Source organism: Mustela putorius, unplaced genomic scaffold (genome assembly GCF_011764305.1).
Source record: "Mustela putorius furo isolate JIRA1106 unplaced genomic scaffold, ASM1176430v1.1 tig00003853_pilon_pilon_pilon, whole genome shotgun sequence".
NCBI classification, from domain to species: domain Eukaryota; kingdom Metazoa; phylum Chordata; class Mammalia; order Carnivora; family Mustelidae; genus Mustela; species Mustela putorius.
Genome location: NW_025422005.1, coordinates 24,465,656 through 24,483,257, shown reverse-complemented (window position 1 = coordinate 24,483,257; position 17,602 = coordinate 24,465,656). Strand labels below are relative to the sequence as shown.

The 17,602-nt window shown below is 40.3% G+C and overlaps 1 protein-coding gene across 6 annotated transcripts in view; it reads left to right on the top strand.

The window, feature by feature from the left end:
• The window catches only part of RNF19B (ring finger protein 19B), a 22,910-nt gene extending 5,308 nt beyond the window's left edge, over positions 1-17,602 (top strand). Inside the window, exons 2-11 of one of the 6 annotated variants that reach the window (XR_001176560.2) lie at positions 5,081-5,286; positions 6,465-6,609; positions 8,668-8,830; positions 9,275-9,389; positions 10,467-10,607; positions 11,572-11,779; positions 14,440-14,571; positions 15,361-15,862; positions 17,130-17,285; positions 17,405-17,602. Coding sequence is in view for 5 of the 6 variants with exons in the window: in XM_004741561.3 (XP_004741618.3) it covers positions 5,081-5,286; positions 6,465-6,609; positions 8,668-8,830; positions 9,275-9,389; positions 10,467-10,607; positions 11,572-11,779; positions 14,440-14,571; positions 15,361-15,823 (1,573 nt within the window). In the remaining variant the exon portion in view is untranslated. Of the gene's footprint in view, positions 1-5,080; positions 5,287-6,464; positions 6,610-8,667; positions 8,831-9,274; positions 9,390-10,466; positions 10,608-11,571; positions 11,780-14,439; positions 14,572-15,310; positions 16,183-17,129 lie in introns of those variants that run through there. The other 5 variants (XM_004741561.3, XM_013046348.2, XM_013046347.2 and 2 more) reach the window with 5 other exon arrangements.

The window sequence follows — 17,602 nt, the reverse complement described above, 5'->3', positions numbered from 1 at the left end:
TATGACATTTTAAAAATTGAGATATATGTGATCTAGACATCTCTTAATTTAGCTCTGTACCTTCTATTTCACAACTCTTCACTCTATCCCCATCCCTGCACCTGCCCATCTGCATTCCAGCTCCATATAATTTCCCATATTTGCCAGTGTATCGTTCTAATGTGGAACGTTTTCTATCATTCCCGTGCTTCAAACTGTTCATACCTGTCTATAAAGTGACTTCTTATGTCTTTAAGAACTGATTATTTATATGATCTACCCTTATAATTTAAACCCCTTTACAGTCTCCTACCATCTCCTACCATCTTTTTTTGTCAGATTTTTTTTTTCCACTTACATTGATATTTTCCAATGTATATTTTGGTAATCCTGGAAAGGAAAACATCTTGTGATCAAATAAGCTTGGGAAGTATTGGATTGAACAAAATTTATTTCTGAGCTTTTAGATGTTTTAAACATGCTAATATACAGTATAGTAAATTTTGGTAATGCTAATAAGCAGTGTAATTCTTTAAATCTCCCAAACTTAAATCATTAGGAAACATGTTTTTGTTTTTTCTGTGGCATCTTACACTGACACTTTCCCTGACTATTTACAGTTTTCTAAACTCCTTTAACAGTCAGTCTGTACAGTTACACTGGCTTCTGTTAGTGTCTTTATTTAACAGTGAATCTTGTGCTCTGAATAGATTGAGAGTTCCTTTAGCCTAGGTTATCCATATTCCAACTTTTTCTACAATCCTTTTTTTTAAGATTATTTATTTATTTATTCATTTGACAGAGAGAGAGCTATAGGCAGAACAGGCAGAGCAAGAAGCAGGGTCCCTGCTGAGCAAGGAGCCCCGTGTGGGACTCAATCCCAGGACCCTGGGATCATAACCCAAGCCAAAGGCAGATGCTTAACCAACTGAGTCACCCAGGCATCCCTTTTTCTACAGTTCTGTGAACAAAATTTTTCAGTTAGATCCCAGAAGAATGGGATAGTTGAATTTTGATAAGGTAGATAAAGAACATGAACAGCACATTTTTTGAAAGAGAAACAGATAATGAGGGTGGAGGGCAAGAAGAGGACAGACAGATGATCATTCAGTAGACACTTTTGAGAATTAAGTAGTGATGAACCTTAAGTGAATATTGGATATTACAAAAAGGACTTAGATATGGTCCTCTTGACAGGGAGGTGTTAGAAGAGATTAAATAGATATAGATAACAGATTATAAATGCAATATAATACATATTAAAGAAAACACAAATGCTCTTAGAGGGTAGTTAAAAGATTTTACATGATGGTGTCAAGAAAGATTTCACAGTGGAGGTAATATTTGATCTGGGCCTTGAAGAATGTAAGTAGGAATTCATACCAGGCAAACAATGATGCAAGTAGAGAAAAAAAAAAAATCTTAATCTAGAGTGTTTTGAGCAAGTGCAGTTGCAGTTGTACTTGCAGTTTCATAGAGGTATAAAAATATAGTAGTAGAATCTAGTTTGGATCCATCTCTCGATACACAATATGGAGAGCATGATCTGGAAAGTAACTAGAGATCAATCTGAAAAGGTAGACTGGACTCCAGTTGATAGACTTATCTAAGCCATGCAAAGAAGTTTAGGTTTGAAGGACTTTTTTTGCTTTTTTGTTGAAGGATTTTAAGTAAAAGAGTTACGTAATGATAGATAACCTTCTGAAGTTGGAACTTGGATTGGAGTGGGGAATAAGGAGACCAGATATTAGTCTCTTGCATTTGTCGTATTTCTACTACCCTTACACGTGCTCGGGGTCCATTTGTAAATGAAGTTATGTGGCCGAGAGCTAGAAAGTTCAAACATTATTTAGGAACACATTTGTAACTACTAGGGTCCATGAAAGCATAATCAAATTCATAATGGATTTTTTTTTTTTTCTCCAGGGCTGAAGTTAGTTAATACTGTGGTCTAGCCTGTCACATATTATGATATTTCTGAATACTTAGGAAATTAACAAAATTAATAAATTTATATAAACTTAAGGGGAAGGAAAATGATACATCGGGGTTTTTTTAGCAGCATGTAATTTTCATCTCCTATTTAGCTGCTTCTTCTTTCTCTCCGCTTAGCTTCTAATTAGCAAACCTGAATGCTTGGTTAAGCTAAGAGCAGGGTAGGAGAGAGGCTCCAGGGTAGGTCAGGGAAAAGAAGGAACAAGATTGTCAAGGCAGTTTTGGTCTCAAGGATGAATTTTTTTCAACTACCTGGGGAAGAGTACCCCATTCAGAATTTAGGAGTTTGCTCCTAAAATTTTAGACAAAATTTGAGGTCTAAGTTATAGTCCCTGGCACATAGTAAACCAGTGGATACATTAGTAAGATTTAAAGATTGCTTTAGGGTAGGCCCAGGAGAAGAATTAGAATGGCCTGGGGAAAATAAAAAAGCTAATAGATAGAGAGAGTCTCTATCATTCATTTGAACATGAATCAGTATGCTAGACTCTAAAGATTAAAACATGGGTGGTACTTTTCCTTGAGTCTAGTCTGGTTGGGGAAGCACACATATAGACAGATAATTACAGTATAATGTGATAAGTAGTATAAAGTAATTGTACATAAGACATAAAGTAAGCAACAAGCTATCTGGAGAGGTTAAGTGGATTTTATAGGGAAGATGACATTTGAGCTGGTTCTTAAATGGGTAAGTATTTGCCAGGGCAAGAAGAAAGGAAGGAGCATTCTAGGTAGAAGGAGTAGATTATGCAAAGGCCAAAAGTAGGATTAAAATGTGCTGTGTTTTTATACCATACCTTTCAGGGCAAGATCTCAAATGCAGTTTTGAATATGGTTACACTTGAAGGTGGCAAACACCTATGCCTCCATTTTTGGGATAGAGGTTAAGGCTTGGAGATTTAAATTAGCTCAGTGTCATGCAGTATGAGTCAGGAGCAAGGAGCCCAGACCAGGTGCCCCAAAACAGGAATGCCAAGTCTCAGTGCCCTGAGTAATTCTGTGTCATGGTAATAGATCGTTGCAGGTTCATGAGTATTTAGGATTATTTTACTTGCTTGGAATCAAATTCCACACCCAAAAGTGACATTATCAATCTTGTCAAGTATTCTTTAAAAAAAAAAAAAAACAAACTGTTAATAAATATTTACTCCTACCAGATGAGTAGGAATAGATCAGGAAATGTTCAAGGCTTCCTGTCTATGTAATTTGTATCCTCAGCAATTGACTTAAGTAAGGTACTGAGATCATCCAGTACCTTTCCCATTTAACACAAAATAGCAAGCAGGTCACTTTCTTTAGGAGAAACATTGTTTATCTGTAGTAGCTATTTTGCAGCTAGGTTGGGTAAATTTGCTCAGAACTCCTACAGGATATGAATCATTTGCGTTCGTACATTGACCTATTCTCACTTTGCTCTTTCTGAGAAGAGTTTTAGTACAGACTGTATTATATAACATAAATGATATGTCATCGATATTTTCAGTGTCATTCTCAAATCAATTTGCAGAATCTATAATAAACCTGAGAAATTGTGTTGCTGTTATGAATCCCTAATATACATGCAAATAAACAAACTAGAATAAATTCAAGAATATGTTGTTAGCCTTTTTTTATAAGTTGCTTGAGGTCTTTAGCTATTGGAGGAGAAAGTGGAATAGGGGATAAAAAAAGCCCAATGGCAACACCCAAGCCTACAATCATTGACCTGTTTAAAAATTATTTGAACTTGGGACACCTGGGTGGCTCAGTCAGTTGGGCCGCTGCCTTCAGCTAAAGTCATAATCCCAGAATCCTGGGATTGGGTCCTGCCTAGGGCTCCTTGCTCGGCGGGTAGTCTGCTTCTCTCTCTGCCTCTGCCTGCTTGTGCTCTCTCTCTCTCTCTCCCTGACAAATAAATAAATAAATAAATAAAATTTTTTTAAATTTAAAAAATTTGTTTGAACTTTTCACAGCTGCTATTTCCCCTTATTTGTTTCTTTAAATTACTTTTAATTTTTTTTTAAATCTTCAGTGTTTACTTGATAGGATAATCTGAACACTTAGTTGACATATTTAGAACTAGTCAGAAGGGCTAGTTGTTTGTAAATATATTGGATTTTTTGTGAGAGAGTAATTCTTGGAAAATTAGTGTGAATTATAAGAAACAGTTGATGTTGGCGCAGATGGATTCTGAGTTGCAAATCTTTACTAAGAATATGTGTCGGCAGCACCTGGGTGGCTCAGTGGGTTAAAGCCTCTGACTTCGGCTCAGGTCATGATCCCAGGGTCCTGGGATCCAGTCCCACCTGGGCTTTCTGCTCAGCGGGGAGCCTGCTTCTCAGTCACTCTCTGCCTGCCTCTCTACCTACTTGTGATCTCTGTATGTTAAATAAATAAATAAAATCTTAAAAAAAAAAAAAGAATATGTCAGGAGAGAAAAGAAAGGGGAGGGAGATAATAGCCTTATCATGAATTAATTAGTAAGGTGGGTGAATGGTATTCTTGGATTCTGGAGCCTGTCAGAGAAGTAAATATTTCAAGGTATAGATTTGAGCTAAAAAAGGGGGAAAAATTGAAAGATAAAATGAGCTTTCAGTGGGAGAATTGATCATGAATCCATTTGTGGCTATTGTCTCGTGTTGTGTGTGCTCAGACCAGCTTTACTGTGGAACTTAAAAATGAAAAAGTATACTTCAGTTTTGCATACTTTTGTTTTACAAATCTTCTGTCCTTTAGTGTAACCAAATTCTAATCTCTCTAAATGTAGCAAACCATCAAAAAGCTATAGTTTTGTACCCTGCTACTTGTGAAACTTGCTGTGGTAAACTCCTTTTAAAGTAGCTGAAACTGTGACTGAATACATGCTAGATTCCAGCTAAATCTAGTATTTTCCCCTATTTTTCAGAAGGTAAATGATTTGTTTTTAGAATCTCAAGGAGAAATTTACTTTCTCACACAGAATATGTTTTACAGTTTGTTAGGCATGATTATGTGTGGTTATGTTATGTGTTACCTGTGTACTCTTTTCTCTCTATCATGTGTAGTGGTAAGGAGTGATGAATAATAATGGCTGTCTTATTCCGATCATTCTTACCTTACTGGTATCTCTTCCTTTTTCCTTACCCAGTTATGCTGTTATTGCCTATGGCTGTGCCAGTTGCCCAAAGCTGACCTGTGAGAGGGAAGGCTGCCAGACAGAGTTCTGCTACCACTGCAAGCAAATATGGCATCCAAATCAGACATGCGATATGGCCCGTCAGCAGAGGGCACAGACTTTGCGAGTACGGACCAAGCACACTTCAGGTCTCAGTTACGGGCAAGAATCTGGACCAGGTATTAGTTGGCATTGTCTCATTTTTCTCTTTATTTGATATTTCATAATGTGAGCCTAAAGCTGGGAGAGATTATTTTACTCAAGTATTTCCTGGGATCAGAGAGCAAAAATACTTGGTAATACATTCAGTATTACATTTGATACGTAGCTTCTCTCTGACAACTGGAGGTTTTCCAATCTCTAAATTGATAAAATTGGAATGCAACAAAATTGAATTCTGTAGTTTCTATATTTTTAATAATATGTCTCCTGTTGGAAGAGTAATTAGGTCCTTTTGTGAAGGATTTTTTCAAAACTTTCATTGTGAGCAGAAAGACAATTAGTATTAAACCTCTACTGTTATCCTCCTAGCTTTAAGTGCATCACTGCTTTTGGAAGTAGGGTACAGATTTAAGGAAAGGAAATGATATTAGTATGGATTAATGATTAACCTTAAAAGGAGGAACTTTGGCAAGTCAGAGTAAACCCATTTAAAAATGTCAGTGGGTTTATTGCCTTTTATAAATGTATTTTATTTCACTGATGTCATTTGGGAGAGGCTGGTAGGAAAGATTTTACCATTCACTTTTTCCTGGCACAGCATAATCTCCTAAATTGTCATTTTAATAGGATAGTTCCTAGCTTGCTGTGAAAATTACTAGGTGTGTGCTACATAGCATACCCAATTATTTTTAGGTTTTGAATTTGAAAGTATCATGGGAGGGGTCTGTGGGTTCTGTTAACAGCACATCACAGTGTTACCTGCTGAGCCTAAGAAATTAATTTCTGAGCCAAACTTTTTCAAAATTTAAAGCCAATTCCAAGCTGCAGACTGTTCTTCCTGCAGAACTCTGCTTTGAGTTCTGCCAGCCTATTGGCTAGTGGAATTCCATTTTTCTTAGAACCATCTTTGTCTCTAGGGAAGTCTTCTTGTTCAGAGTGTGGCTTAAGTGCTGTATAAGATGCCAGTTTTGGGGATAGGCATCTCAGTGTGAGACAAGGATCTGTTTTATGAAAATTCCTGAGGTATAGACATAGCCAGCCTCCCAGTGAAGTGGGTTGCACAATTTGGAATTCTCAGCCAAGAGTTCTTCACTGTCTTCTCAATTTTTGTATATATATATATTCCTAGGAATAATAAATCAAATTAGGTTTAACTGGGGGTATTTTTCTGCCCAATCTTCCTTCCCCCCCTTAGCAGATGACATCAAGCCATGCCCACGATGCAGTGCTTACATTATCAAGATGAATGATGGAAGCTGTAATCATATGACCTGTGCAGTGTGTGGCTGTGAATTCTGTTGGCTTTGTATGAAAGAGATCTCAGACTTGCATTACCTCAGGTGAGATGGGAAATGTGTCCATTGCTTTATCATCTTCTTCTTTTAATGATTTGGGGAAAAGGATGTCAAAGGGACACAGTTGTCTGTCCTCTCATTACAGTATAAGGAAGCTGTAAAAAGTTCTTCTAAAGCACTCCTGTGACCACGCTTTTCTTCAGTTCCAGCAACTTCCAGGGACGATTTTTTTTTTTTTTAAAGATTTTTTCTTTATTTATCTGACAGAGATCACAAGTAGGCAGAGTGGCAGGCAGAGAGAGAGGAGGAAGCAGGCTCCCTGCAGAGCAGAAAGCCCGATGTGGGGCTCTATCCCAGGACCCTGGGATCATGACCTGAGCCGAAGGCAGAGGCTTAACCCACTGAACCACCCAGGTGCCCCCAGGGACTATTTTTATTACCTTCCAGATAGAGTTCAGTTTCCCGAGCATGGCTTTGCCACATTCTGGCCCTAATGTCCTTTTCTAGCTTTTTCCATGTGTTTTTATACATGCTATATTCCAGTAACCTGGGCTTGCTATTTGCTCTGTCTCCTCTGGCTATCTTTCTTGTTCATGTTCTTCCATTTGCCCAGAATGCTTTCTGATCACATCACCCTCCCAGCAACCCCCTTTTATCTCAACCTGTTCAGTTCTTATTTACCCTTCAGGGACCACCCAAATGCCATTTCATCTATGATGTCTTCCCCAGCTTTTTCTGCCTCATTCTTCTGTATTGGCATTCCTTAAATGTTTCATTATAAACATCACTACTTTTACTTCATATACATGTCTAATTTTGCTAAACTGTATAAGTTTATTAAGGTCAGAGTTACCTTTTACAGTTCCTTGCATGTAATGACTTTACAAAAAATTCAGAGTGAATATTAAAATATTGTCCTGAAGGAGTTAATATTTACAAACAACATTCATTGTGTAGATGAAACATTTTCATTTCCAATATAGCAAACAGTAGTTACTTACACTGTACTGATTATTGGGGACACGGGTGTGTAAGACATGATCCTTTCTTTCAAAATTGCTTATCCTATCTAGTAGAGAACACAGGACAAAGGGAGTGAGCAAAAATGGTTGAACACAGAAGGACGGAGTATAAAAGTAGCCAAACTCAAAGAGAATGAAACTGACATAAAGGGTATGACAAAGTGTTTTTATATATTTCCCCAGGAACATGGTTAACACTATCTATTGGATATGGATAGGACATAAGCCAAGAAAACTATTCAGAACTGTTCATTAGCTGCAGGGCATAGCACTTTTGAATGAGATGTCAAGTGTGTAGGTTGTGCAGGATCCCAAGTAGTATATGTATCAGTCAAGGAAGCTGCATCAGGGATGCCTGGGTGGCTCCAGTCTTTAAGCTTCTGCCTTCAGCTCAGGTCATGATCTCAGGGTCTTGGGATTGAACCCCATATTGGGTTCCCTGCTCAGCAGGAAGCCTGCTTCTTCCTCTCCCACTCCCCCTGCCTGTGTTCCCTCTCTCGCTATGTCTCTTTATCAAATAAATACAATTTTATAAAATTATAATTTCACAGGCTGCACCTCATGACAGCTACTATTTTTTTTATTTAAATATTTTTTAAAAAAATTATTTGGCAGAGAGAGAGGGATCACAAGTAGGCAGAGAGGCAGGCAGAGAGAGAGAGGGAGGGGGAAGCAGACTCCCCACTGAGCAGAGAGCGCGATGCGGGACCCTGAGATCATGACCTGAGCTGAAGGCGGAGGCTTAACCCACTGAGCCACCCGGGCGCCCCTCAAATAAATAAAATCTTTTAAAAAGCTGCATCACTGTTGGGTTAGGGAGGACAGAGTTCAGTAGCAGAGAAAGGAAAATAGGTTTCAAGCCTGGAAGCCTAGCTTTACAAACAAAAAGTGAAGGGCCCAAAGCTCTAATAATCAGACCTTGTCTTTTTCTCCCTTTCATGTAATATATTCATTTTCCATAACCTCTGGTAACTGTTAATCATTCTTATTGGAAAAGAAGGTTTTTGCTCTTATCAAGCCCTCTGGTGACAACAGCTGCATTTATAATATCGATACTAACTTGAGCACGTGTCCTCTGCAGCCCCTCTGGATGCACATTCTGGGGCAAGAAGCCATGGAGCCGTAAGAAGAAAATCCTTTGGCAGCTGGGAACACTGATTGGTGCTCCAGTGGGGATTTCCCTCATTGCTGGCATTGCCATTCCTGCCATGGTCATCGGCATTCCTGTTTATGTTGGCAGGAAGGTAAGACGTGCTGAGTTCTGTGGGTGTTCTGTCCCCAGGTTTGTTGGTAAAGTTTTGAAGGAAATAGGGAGGAGTTTATATTTCAGAGCTTCCTGAAAACCAGCTGGTTCTTAGATAAAAATAACCTTAATTTCGTAAATGGATTTTCATAAACCCAAGAGATCTAAAAGTTCTTATTATCATCCTGGGCCTGGTTTGTCTCAGTGACTTAAAGGTGAAGTACTTTCTTCACAACCCTGAGTTACTTTGTCTCTCCTTGGATTAACTTTTTCTGTATTAGTTTATGTCACCCTGGTCTGAGTTAGGTTAAAATTTGAGAAAGATAGCCTCTTGATGGGTAGGGGATATATTTTAATACAGTTAGAATATTCACTTCTCTTTTTCTACCTTGGCAAAAAATTGATACCCTAACCTACTGACCTGGATTTTCTTTCTTATTCTTAGATTCACAGCAGGTATGAGGGAAGGAAAACCTCCAAACATAAGAGGAATTTGGCTATCACAGGAGGAGTGACTTTGTCCGTCATTGCATCGCCAGTTATTGCGGCAGTTAGTGTGGGTAAGCTAGCCCGCACCGCGACTCTTCTCCTTCCTGCCCTCTCTCCCACCACACCCCCTACCTACCCAGCTTTCTGACTGTAGCAGTTTAGCCAGCTGGCCAGATGTATCACCTTGGAGGCTCCTACATTTTATGCCAAACCCACCGTGAGGGCTAACTCTTTTAGGCACTATTATTAGGATTATCAGCCACACTAAATTGTCAGAGTTTGGGGTCTTTCAGTCCTAAATTAGTGCTTAGAACTCTCTGGCTCAGAGAAAATGCTAAATTAAAGAATATTACTTTAAGGCCTAGTTTTCACCTTTTATCTTCCTTCCCTATTTGTTGGGGAACCCATAAAATAAAATTACTTTTATTTTGATTTGTTTAATGCCTCACAGTATTTTGGAAGGCATGAGGATTTGTTTTAGAATAAGAATATTATAACTAACATTTATTAAGGCTCTCCATGTACCAGGAACAGTTCTGAATGTTTTGCATGTATTAATTCATTTAATCCTCATAGCAGTATGGTTGTAATAGAAAGGTGCTATAATTTGCTCAAGGTCACTTAGCTGGTACATGAATCAAGGCAATCTGACTTCAGAGCCTGTGCTCTTAACAGCTAAGTCATTCTGCCTCCACAGCAGTAAGATTTTGGAATTAACATTCTGGGGGGATCCTAAACCCCAGGAATCACTTACTTAATGTTTGAGTATTGATTGGTTCTTGGATTAGCATGTCCGTAGTAAGTAGAAGAGGTAAAGTGAAAGCAGCATATACTCACTGTGGTGGGCACCGTACATACCTTCTCTTTTGATCATTGACAATCCTGGGAAGATACATGAGATTATACAGCTAGTGAATTGGAGCCAGGATTCTAATCCAGGCCTTTTCTAATTCCCAAGTCCAGTCACATTCTGTTAGACCCAGCTGCCTCTTTAGAATAGCCATCTTCTGTCCCCGCCCCCACCTCCCCCCCCCCCCAGCCATCTTCTGTCTTTCTTTGGCCCTTTATGAAGTGGTTTGTCTGTGCTCAGGCTGGGAAGGAGAATTTAGGGCAGTGACCTGCTGACTTGTTTTCTTCTCCTCCCCCAGGTATTGGCGTCCCCATTATGCTGGCTTATGTCTATGGGGTTGTGCCCATTTCCCTCTGTCGTGGAGGTGGCTGTGGAGTTAGCACAGCAAACGGAAAGGGGGTGAAAATTGAGTTTGATGAAGATGATGGTCCAATCACAGGTAAAGGGAGGTTTTAAATTTCCCTTTGAATTTATGGGACAGAAAATTCAGTAGATTTGAGCACATTTTACAGCGAGATTGTCATTGGATTACTTTGGATAATGAGCTTTGTAGGGGGTAAAGTATTTTTAGCTTTTCATTTCTTTGTTCCAGAGTTATTAGGTTAATTCCTCTGGTACTTGGCTCTGTGTGGCAGGTACAAACTAGTAGGATTCCAAGTAACTCCAAGTATGCTGGTAATAGTAGTGATTATAATAAAGTCTTATATCTGTACAGTACTTTATAATTTTCAGAGGACTTTACACAGTTATTATCTCACCTGGTTTTTACAATAGCTCTCTGAATAGGGAGGGCAGGGGCTATTATTATCCCCATTTAATGGGAACTTCTTTAAGCTTTTGTCTCAACATCTGTTAAGTGGGTTTAAGAGCTTCTGCAGAGCTGGAACTGGAACAAGTCTTCCAGCTTCTTTTTCTGTTCCCGTGACTTCCACTTTGATGTTTGCACTTTACCATATTAACTAAGCTAGGGCACCCAGAGTCCCACAGGTTTTTGAAGCACCCAACTAGAATCAACACCTAATATGACCTAAACATGTTTTGAAATCTTCATGTTTGATTAGATGGCATCTACGGTAAAATGGACAGAATAGTGGACTTGGAATCAATCAAAAGTGTAGATTCGTGGGACCAGGCATGACTTGGACATGTCATTTAGTTCTAAGCTTTTGTTTTCTCCTCTAAAATTAGGACTGTTACTGTGTAGTTATTGGGAAGATTAAATATTAACAATATGTTAAAACACCTGATATGTGGTAGCTGCATATAGTAGCTGTTCATTAAGTGAGTAAATGAGTATTTTTCTGCATGAATATTCTCCACTCTGAAGAACCATTACAGGAAAATAATAGACTCTATTTTGATGTTGTCTTATCTTGAATTGAAATGTTTGGTTCCATCCCCAGTGGCTGATGCCTGGCGAGCCCTCAAGAATCCCAGCATTGGGGAAAGCAGCATTGAAGGCCTGACTAGTGTACTGAGCACCAGTGGAAGCCCTACAGATGGACTTAGTGTTATGCAGGGTCCATACAGCGAGACAGCCAGCTTTGCGGCCCTCTCAGGGGGCACTCTGAGTGGTGGCATTCTTTCCGGTGGCAAGGGAAAATATAGCAGGTAAGCAAAGAGATAATTTCTGACAGAACCAGTTGGAATGATAAGAAATAACATACCTGTATTGAGCCATTTCTCTGTGCTAGGCACATCTCCTATATCATCTCATGTTGATGTAGTCATCAGTGGTTTGGTTTTTTGTTGTTGTGTTTTTTGGTTTTAAATTTATAATGAGAAAATAGGCTCAAAACCTATACAACCTTCACTGTTCTTTCCACACTGCACCACAGTGGCTCCATATAAAGAGCAACCCTGACTTCAGGTCTTCCCTCTACTGCATTAGGTTGCTTGCTTCGGGAAGAGAAAGCATGCATTTTTGTAGAATTCCCAAGGCTGTGATGCCCATTAGGCTTGTCATTGACTTTCAATTGAACAGCGTTTATACTGTATCTTGTTGGCTAATTAGTGCTGTGATCTTTATTACCTTCTTATTCTTATTCCCATTTGATAGATAAGGAAAATCAATTCTATGAATTTGTGCTGAGAAACTATTTTAAGTTTTTGTTTTTGTTTCTTTTTAAAGATTTTATTTATTTATTTGACAGAGATTACAAGTAGGCAAGAGAGGCAGGCAGGGAGAGAGAGGAGGAAGCAGGCTGTCCACGAGCAGAGAGCACAATGTGGGACTCAATCCCAGGACCCTGGGATCATGAAAGCAGAGGCTTTAACCCACTGAGCCACCCAGGCGCCCCAGAGAAACTGTTAAGTTTTATGATTAAAAATGTTACAACTTGCTCAGTCATTTTACCAGTTAGATAAACCAGAATATATTCAGAGGAGTATAACATGTGTTATATGAGAAGCAGTTAGTTGAATAAAGAGAGACCTGCAGGTAGTGCAAAACGAGGTAGGGAAGTAGGAGAAATTGTTGCCTTCAGATATCTGAAGGACTTTGAACAGAAAGAAAGGCTTCTGACTCATGCCAAGAGGTAGATTAAGACAACTTGGCAGAAACTAGAGGGAAACTTAATTTTGTTTCAATATAGAGAATAAAAGAAATCTATATAAAAGTCCAAAGAAGGGTTGGATTACTTTAGAAAATATTGAGCTGCCTATCCTTGGAAGTGTTTAAAGTAAGACCAGATGGCCATTTGGCTATTAGAAGGAGTCAAGCAACAAATGACAGATGGACTGGATCCCACAACTGAGTGCCTGTCAGTCACCTGGGAGCCTCTTAAAAATAAATTTCATGGTCTTATCCCAGAATTAATAACTTGAATCTCCTGGAGTAGGACCTAGGGATCTGTGTTTTGAAAAGGTTCCCCAGGTGATTCTGGCAGAGTCGTTGCACAGGCTAGCATCAGGGAAGCACTTAAGCGATGGTGTTTGTGAAAGCTTCTTCCAATTCTGAGATTCTGTGGAAGAGCTAAAACTAGAACCCAGGTCTCTGATTCAACACACTTTGCATTGCACTGCCTCACTTTCTGGGGCCGTGGCACATTCTTGAAGGGTGTCTTGAGGCTGGAGTTGCAGAGTGAAAGTGCAGGCTGTAGGACAGGGGTTGCTTGAATGTGCAGCTGAAGGCTGCTGCTGACCTGTCTGTGTCTCATAACTCTGGTCATCTCTTGTTAGGGGATCCCACCACCACATGCCAGAGAATTCACTGCTGGGCTTTCTTAAAATCATCACCCTTGTAAATAAGCAGACAGACATAATTGGAGACTGACTTGCTGAGACTGCAGCTTAGCCAGTCCAGCTGTTCCAGTTCTGTGAAAGCCTTTTAAAGGAAGTGGATGAGTCAGATGGGTTTGACTATGAAACCTATTAAGAGGAAATACTTAGGTGTGCAGCAAACTGGTGTTAGAGCCAAAGAGGGAAATAGTTACGGGTTCTCACCTTTGACACATCATTGGGAAAGTTTGCTGCTATTGTGGAAGGTGGGATCCTCTATGTCCTTTAATCTTGTAGCCTGGGGGTAATTTTGCTAAGTGTTTTGAGTTCCTGTATGCAAGACACAGAGGGTAAAGTGTGAATGAGATGTGGTCTCTCCTTTTTTTGGAGCTCACAGATGATTGAGAGGGAGATGTATAAATTGATTTAATAAATAGGTAGATGCTGTGGGAGCATTTAACAGGAAATGACTGGTTTGCTGGGAGAGTGAGGGGCATGATACTTCCTTTGTCGTTAAGGACTGAATATGAGTTTGTCACACAGAGAAAAGAAACCTCCACAGAGAGGGAAGAGCATGTGCAAAGTCATGGAAGTAAATAACATATATAGGTGTGTAAGGAAAGAAAGAATTCAGAGTGATTATGATTTGAGACCTGTAGTAAGAGTTGGAACTGGAGAGAGAGCTTGGAGGCAGATCAGGAAGCCAGGAGAGGACTGTTAGAGTGATCGGGGCTTTGTCCACATTGGCACTGATCTAGAAGGTGTTGGAGTTGGACTTAGGGCTGCTGGAGAGAGAAACCAAATGCAGTTTTCCAGGCAGGAGATGTTCAGCGCCTAAAGTTAAGTAGCAGCAATGGGGATAGAAAGGAGGGGACGATTTCAGTAGCTATTCGAGAGAAACTGTGTGGGCATCTATTTGAGCTATTTGGCAATTAGAGAAGATCAGATCCACTCAATTTGCAAGAGAATAATAGAAGAGATGCGAGCCAGGAAGCAGACTGTCTCGGAATACCCAAGTCTCGTATTAACTTGAACGTCCCCTCTTTACACAGGTTAGAAGTCCAAGCCGATGTCCAAAAGGAAATTTTCCCCAAAGACACAGCCAGTCTTGGTGCAATTAGTGACAACGCAAGTACTCGTGCTATGGCCGGTTCCATAATCAGTTCCTACAACCCACAGGACAGGTATGTGCACAGTCAGAGATGCCCAGGAGAGGTTACAGTTTGTGGTTGGGTCCTAGGCCTTCAGAAGCTCAATGCCTCATGTTAGAGCTGTGTGTACCATCAGATGGGATATATAGTGTGTACCCCAAGTTCCCTGTCAGGTTCTTTTATAGGAGTGTTTGGGATCTCTTGATTGATTCTTCTTGTTAGCACTTGATTTTTAGATGTTTCTTTCTTCCTTTTCTTCCCTCTCCCCCATTTTTTGGGTCTTTTTTGGCTATTGTATAATTATTCTCATGAAACTTGAGCTAGGTTGCTGTTCAGTGATGTCTGTGGGTCGGTGGCTTTTGCTCTCATGTCACCCTTTGCCTGATGTGACTCCTGTCACCTAGTTCTCTTTATTTTTGAGAAGCTGTGTAACTGATAGGGTGTGATTGCAGCACTCCCTCCTGGAGAGGTTCTGGTTTCTTCTAATTGTGACACAGTAGTAAAACACTACGAATCTTCTTTCTCTTTTGTATTTTGAGTAAGATAGTGTGAGGGTCCAACCCTTAGTTGAATTTTGAAAGCTCTTTTTTGCTGTGTAAAGACATTGGCAGAGGTATGTGTGTTCTTAATCATCAAAAGGAGTCTAGTTCTTCTTCATCTTATTTGAGAGTTAGGTTAACTTTTTATTTTTGCTAAAAGTGAACTTTAGTTTACAGTTTACCTATGTTTTGGACTTCCTAATCCTGAACCCACAAACTGCTTGTACCCACAGGTATAGCATGACCCATACATGACTCAGCAAAGTGGATTTTGTCTCCACAGAGACTGCAACAATATGGAAATCCAAGTGGACATTGAAGCCAAACCAAGCCACTATCAGCTGGTGAGTGGAAGCAGCACAGAGGACTCGCTCCATGTTCACGCTCAGATGGCAGAGAATGAAGAAGAAGGTAGTGGTGGTGGCGGCAGTGGCAGCAATGAAGAGGATCCCTCCTGCAAACACCAAAACTGTGAACAGAAAGACTGCGTGGCCAGCAAAGTTTGGGACATCAGCCTGGCCCAGCCCGAGAGCATCCGCAGTGACCTGGAGAGCTCTGATACGCAGTCAGACGATGTGCCAGACATCACCTCAGATGAGTGTGGCTCCCCTCGCTCCCATACGGCAGCCTGCCCCTCAACTCCCAGAGCCCAAGGTGCACCGAGCCCAAGTGCCCATATGAACCTCTCTGCCCCAGCCGAGGGGAAGACTGTCTTGAAGCCAGAAGGTGCAGAAGCCAGAGTATGAAGTGGAATGAATGCTCCTGTTCTGAGAAGCACACTTGTTGTAACTGCATCTTTTGGAATCTTTTTTTGGGGAGGCGGGGATTTATGTATTTTATTTCAAAGATTCTCTGGTCACAGGTTTTCCCCAGGGAAATTCTGAGAAATTTGCAATTTCTTACCAGAAAAAAATGTGGAGATTTTTCCCCTTAGTCCTACCCCCCACCCTCTCCCTCCTGTTTTTAGTTTTAATTTATTGGTTAAACTGATGGTGGCAATCCGTGAGGTATGTCAAAGAGTGTACAGATGTATGTGTGTATATTGTATGTATGCTAACATATTACTGAAGGACACATTTTAATAAAGATTTCTGTCTTAATTCAACTCAATCTCATTTTCCTTGGCTTGGATAGTTCTCCAGAGCCAAGTATTTGAATAGACCACTTAGGTTTTTAACAGTCTCTAGACCAGAGTTTTCCCAGTCCCAGGAAAGGATTATATTCCAATTAGACTGCAGTGGAGTCCTTTATGAACCCAAGGCTCCTAGGCTGCCAGGAAGCAAAGGTAGCTGTTTTGGACTGGGCTATCAGACTAAAGAATTAGCTGAGTCAGCCATGTGGAGAAACCGTAGATTCCAGTGAACCTTGTTTGCCCTCTAGAGGCAGCTGTGTAGTTTTGCTGTTAAAGCTTTATTCTCCTCATTGTAGTCCCTGGTAGAAATGTGCTTTGTTGGGGGGAAAGGAGGTGGCTGTTCCAGTGGCTCTTCAGAGAGATCCTAGGGAATGGTGCAGGGTTACAAGTTGGGGACAGAGTATTCTTACTTGCATAATCACTAAGCAATAACCCAAGTGTTCGTTATATTCTTCGGTACACATTCCCTGTTCCAAAAATCTTTCTCTGTTTTGCAAATGTAGTTTAAGTAAGGGCCTAAGGAATCTGACTGAAATTTGTAATGAAAGGAGAAAGGAGACATGCCATCAGAATCTCAACCTTTAATTTTATCTGTTCTTATAAATTCATCAGAATTGAGCTAAGTTAGTATTACTTGGGATTTGGGCTCTGTCTAGAATAATGACCTTAGCAAGAAAGCTCATACATAGTGTAGCAGAAAAACTAAAAGATTCATGAAACCTGATGTAAGATTCTAAATCTGGCAGTAATTTTGTGACTGTGAATCAATATCTCTCTCATGCTCCTGATTTCCCACTCTTAAACAGTATTTAAGGAGCTTCCAATGCCAGACTTTTCTAGCACCTTAGCCCTGGGCCCAGAGGAAGAGTTGCAAACATCCTTTCCCTGAGGACCAGATGGCTCTCTGTTTCCTTTCACAGATGCACCTGCTCCTTGTCTTGCTGACCTGTGCTTTACCACAATGAGGAGGATGAGTCTGGACAACAACTTGGAAGATCCTTGTCTCTTGGGCACTGCAGCTAGACTGAGCACATTTCCCTGCACATGGAACAGGAGATGCTCTTAGTGGACTTCGGGTCAGTGGAAGAAAATGCCCTAATGTCCTTGTGTGAAAAAGGGAACCTGTTGGAGAAAAGGGCAGTCACTCTGAAAATCCCTGAAACATAAATAACTCAAGATTACAATTCTCTTGAAGGCTCACCGGAACAGCAGTTAACTTGGATAAAAGCAAAGAAGTCTTTCGGAGGGACAAGAGTTGGCAGCCAAACCTGTGTTGTTATCTCGGCTCCACTTCTTCCCATTGTGAGACTCGCTTCTGATCGGCTTTCACTTAGCCAACATGGGGGAAACAGTCCTTAACTATGGCGTCGTAAAGTGACATGGTGTACTGAAA